Here is a 4872-nt window from a genome sequence, read left to right on the forward strand (position 1 = left end):
CAGTGAGAAGAAAACCAAAACAGGACATTTGTGGTCCGACGGATAAACAACGAGCTGAAACCTGAAGCTTTCAGGATGAAGTATCGCTCTCTGGGTTGAAGACACGAGAACAACAGTTGTCTTTAAAGGGTCAAACCTGTGTTATGCCATTTGGATGCAGCAGAAAGAAGATTTAACCACAGCACCAACCAATTCATCCTCCAACGGTTCGTATGATCTCACCAAAAGTCACTCCTCAAAATGGGCAATTTCTGCTCAATCAAAAACTACTTAAATAACTACAGAAGTGCGATTAGTGAAGTCTGTCAGTTACGTGACAATGAAATCTACGCTGACATTTTGTTTCACACGGAGAACGAACAGCGAGCTCCTGGCTGCATTTATTTATTTACTATTTATTTACCTTCACTCAAAAATAAAACATAGATACGATCTCAAACTATTTCATACAAAAAAGTACAATATGCACAATATATATATATAAAACGACAGGGTTCCTGGAGAGGAAACAGCCGAAAGGGATGCAGAATATTTTGAAAAGATCATGTTGATGAAATTGCTAAATTGAATAAGCTCAATAAGCTCACTGAATCAGTGAGCTTATTAAACTTCGGTCCATTTAGACAGAGCCAGGCTAGCTGTTAGCTTCCAGTCCTTATGCTAAGCTAAGCTAAGCGAGTCAGTGTACCTCATCCCTGCAGCAGCAGCCCCGAGCAGTGGAAGTGGCTGTTCTGCCAGCGGCTCTCCCTGCTTCCAGTCCTTATGCTAAGCTATGCTAAGCTAGGCTAGGTGAGTAAGCTAACCTCATCCCTGCAGCGGGGCAGCAGGAGCCCCCGAGCAGTGGAAGTGGACGTTCTGCCAGCGGCTCTCCCGGCGGTGCCACACCCGGGTCTCCTCTGACTGGCTGGAGCGCGGTCGGCCCTGCCCGTCCACGAACTGCGTCAAGCGGATGTACGCGATGCAGGCGGCCTCGTCCCCGACCACGTGCACGTGAGGGTTCAGGATGGTGGTGTGCACGGGCCGGCTGTTCTTAGAGAGCACTGAAGAGGAGGAAAGGGAGAGATCAGACATCCCAGACAAACAGTCGGGTTGTTGGAGAACAGAGAACATGTCAACGGTTCTCTTACGGTTGTCAAAGTAGAACCGGTGGAAGTCCATCCCCTCCACCAGGTTGCCAAGACCCTCGGGCTCAAACGAGGTCAGACCGGGGTCGCAGATCTTCCTGTGAAGACATGAAGACATGAAGACATGAAAACATGACGACATGAAGACATGTAGCAAAGAATACTTTTACTGTCTGATCTTTGACTTAGTAGCTTTAAGTTTGGACTAAGTGACTTATAATTCTGACTTGGTAACTGATTTAAATTTCTCAAAATATCAACTTAGGAGTTCAAACATTTGACTTACTAGCTTATATTTATATACAAAGTATATAGTTATAAAGTATATAGTTATAGTAGCTTTAGGTTTTGATATCTCATTATTTAGAGTTAGTGGACTTGGACTTACTTTGACTTAGTAACTCAAATGTTTGACCATTATTGTGACTTAGTTTCCTATAATTTAAAACTTAACAGCTTTCATTCCTGCTCAAACCTTTGACTGATTATGGAGAATTTGACTTTTCTTCGTGCATATTTAGAGTAAACAGGCCCCTCCCTCCTCCTTCGATCAGCTGCAGCATTATTATTAATTGTGTGGTCAATAATGACTGTAATTACTAAGAAAAAACACACTTGTCCGTCAATCAGATGAACGCTGCTCTGCGGCTGATGGAGAGAGAGTTTAGTACTTTTTGGTGCTCACTGCAGGATTGAAATCAGACTTTTTCTCCGAGCTGATTGGGGGAAACAAGAAAGGAGGAAGGAAAAAGAGGAAAAAAGAGGAAGAGGAGGACTCACGCATATGCCTCAAAGTCTCCATTGTTGACCGCTTCGATGAGCTGCTCTGTGATCTTGATGATCTCCTGTTTGCGAGCTGCAGAAAAGAAACAACGTGACAATTCTCACCTGCACCAAACATCACAAACTATCACAAATATCCCAAAATATCACAAACATCCACAAACTATCACAAACATCCACAAATATCACAAACTATCACAAACATAAAAAACTATCACAAACTATCACAAACATCCACAAATATCACAAACTATCACAAACATAAAAAACTATCACAAACATAAAAAACCATCACAAACTATCACAAACATCCACAAACATCCACAAACTATCACAAATATCACAAACTATCACAAACATCACAAACTATTACAAACATCCACAAACTATCACAAACTACCACAAACATCACAAACTATCACAAACATAAAAAACTATCACAAACATCACAAACTATCACAAACATCCACAAACTATCGCAAACATCACAAACTATCACAAACAATCACCAATTATCACAAACTACCACAAACATCACAAACTACCATAAACATCACAAACTATCACAAACATCCACAAACTATCGCAAACATCACAAACTATCACAAACAATCACCAATTATCACAAACTACCACAAACATCACAAACTACCACAAACATCACAAACTATCACAAACATCACAAACTATCACAAACATCCACAAACTATCGCAAACATCACAAACTATCGCAAACATCACAAACTACCACAAACATCACAAATTATCACAAACTACCACAAACTATCACAAACTACCACAAACATCACAAACTATCACAAACATCCCCAAACTATCACAAACATCACAAACTATCGCAAACATCACAAACATTCACAAACTACCACAAACTATCGCAAACATCACAAACTATCACAAACATCCACAAACTATCACAAACATCCACAAATATCACAAACTATCCACAAATTATCACAAACATCCACAAACTATCACAAACTATCACAAACATCACAAACTATCACAAACATCCACAAACTATCACAAACTACCACAAACATCACAAACTACAACAAACATCCACAAACTATCACAAACTACCACAAACATCACAAACTACCACAAACATCACAAACTATCACAAACATCACAAACTATCGCAAACATCCACAAACTATCGCAAACATCACAAACATCCACACACATCCACAACCTATCACAAACATCCACAAATATCCACAAATATCACAAACATCAAAAACTATCACAAACTATCGCAAACATCAAAAACTATCACAAACATCACAAACTATCGCAAACATCACAAACTATCACAAACATCCACAAACTATCACAAACATCCACAAACTACCACAAACTATCGCAAACATCACAAACTATCACAAACATCCACAAACTATCACAAACATCCACAAATATAACAAACTATCACAAACATCCACAAATTATCACAAACATCCACAAACTATCACAAACTATCACAAACATCACAAACTACCACAAACATCACAAACTATCACAAACATCCACAAACCATCACAAACATCACAAACTACCACAAACATCCACAAACTATCACAAACTACCACAAACATCACAAACTATCACAAACATCCACAAATATCACAAACTATCACACATTTTACAAACTATCACAAACATCAAAAACTATCGCAAACATCACAAACATCCACAAACATCCACAAACATCACAAACTATCATACACATCCACAAACTATCACAAACATCCACAAATTATCACAAATTATCAAACACATCCACAAACTATCACAAACATCACAAACATCCACACACATCCACAAACTATCGCAAACATCACAAACATCCACAAACATCACAAACTATCACAAACATCACAAACATCACAAACATCCACAAACTATCACAAACATCCACAAATATCACAAACTATCACACATATCACAAACTATCACAAATATCACAAACTATCACACACATCCACAAACTATCGCAAACATCACAAACATCCACAAACATCACAAACTATCACAAACATCAAAAACTATCACAAACTATCAGAAATATCACAAACATCCACAAACTATCACAAACATCCACAAATATCACAAACTATCACACATATCACACATATAACAAACTATCACAAATATCACAAACATCAAAAACTATCACAAACATCAAAAACATCACAAACATCCACAAACATCACAAACTATCACACACATCCACAAACTGTCACAAACATCCACAAATTATCACACATATCCACAAACTATCGCAAACATCACAAACATCCACAAACATCCACAAACTATCACAAACTCTCACAAACATCCACAAATTATCACAAACTATCACACACATTCACAAACTATCGCAAACATCACAAACATCCACAAACATCACAAACTATCACAAACATCAAAAACTCTCACAAACAATCACAAATATCACAAACATCACAAACATCCACAAACTATCACAAACATCCACAAATATCACAAACTATCACACATATCACAAACTATCACAAATATCACAAACTATCACAAACATCAAAAACTCTCACAAACATCACAAACTATCGGAAACATCACAAACATCCACAAACATCACAAACTATCACAAACTATCACACACATCCACAAACTATCACAAACATCCACAAATTATCACACTTATCCACAAACTATCGCAAACATCACAAACATCCACAAACATCGACAAACATCACAAACTATCACAAACATCACAAACATCACAAACATCCACAAACTATCACAAACATCCACAAATATCACAAACTATCACACATATCACAAACTATCACAAATATCACAAACTATCACACACATCCACAAACTATCGCAAACATCACAAACATCCACAAACATCACAAACTATCACAAACATCAAAAACTATCACAAACTATCAGAAAT

General features: G+C 37.7%; 1 protein-coding gene across 12 annotated transcripts in view; it reads right to left on the bottom strand.

Moving 5' to 3' along the window:
- Positions 1 to 804: 804 nt before the first annotated feature.
- Positions 805 to 4872, bottom strand: part of camk2b2 (calcium/calmodulin-dependent protein kinase (CaM kinase) II beta 2) — a gene marked incomplete at both ends in the record, with an annotated part of 35714 nt that continues 31646 nt past the window's right edge. For all 12 annotated transcript variants that reach the window (XM_079235223.1, XM_079235221.1, XM_079235228.1 and 9 more), the window contains 3 exons: positions 805 to 1040; positions 1128 to 1222; positions 1905 to 1980. In XM_079235223.1, coding sequence (XP_079091349.1) covers positions 805 to 1040; positions 1128 to 1222; positions 1905 to 1980 — 407 coding nt within the window. The remainder of the gene's footprint in view (positions 1041 to 1127; positions 1223 to 1904; positions 1981 to 4872) is intronic.

The sequence above is a fragment of the Taurulus bubalis genome (assembly GCF_910589615.1).
Source record: "Taurulus bubalis genome assembly, chromosome: 19".
NCBI lineage: Eukaryota > Metazoa > Chordata > Actinopteri > Perciformes > Cottidae > Taurulus > Taurulus bubalis.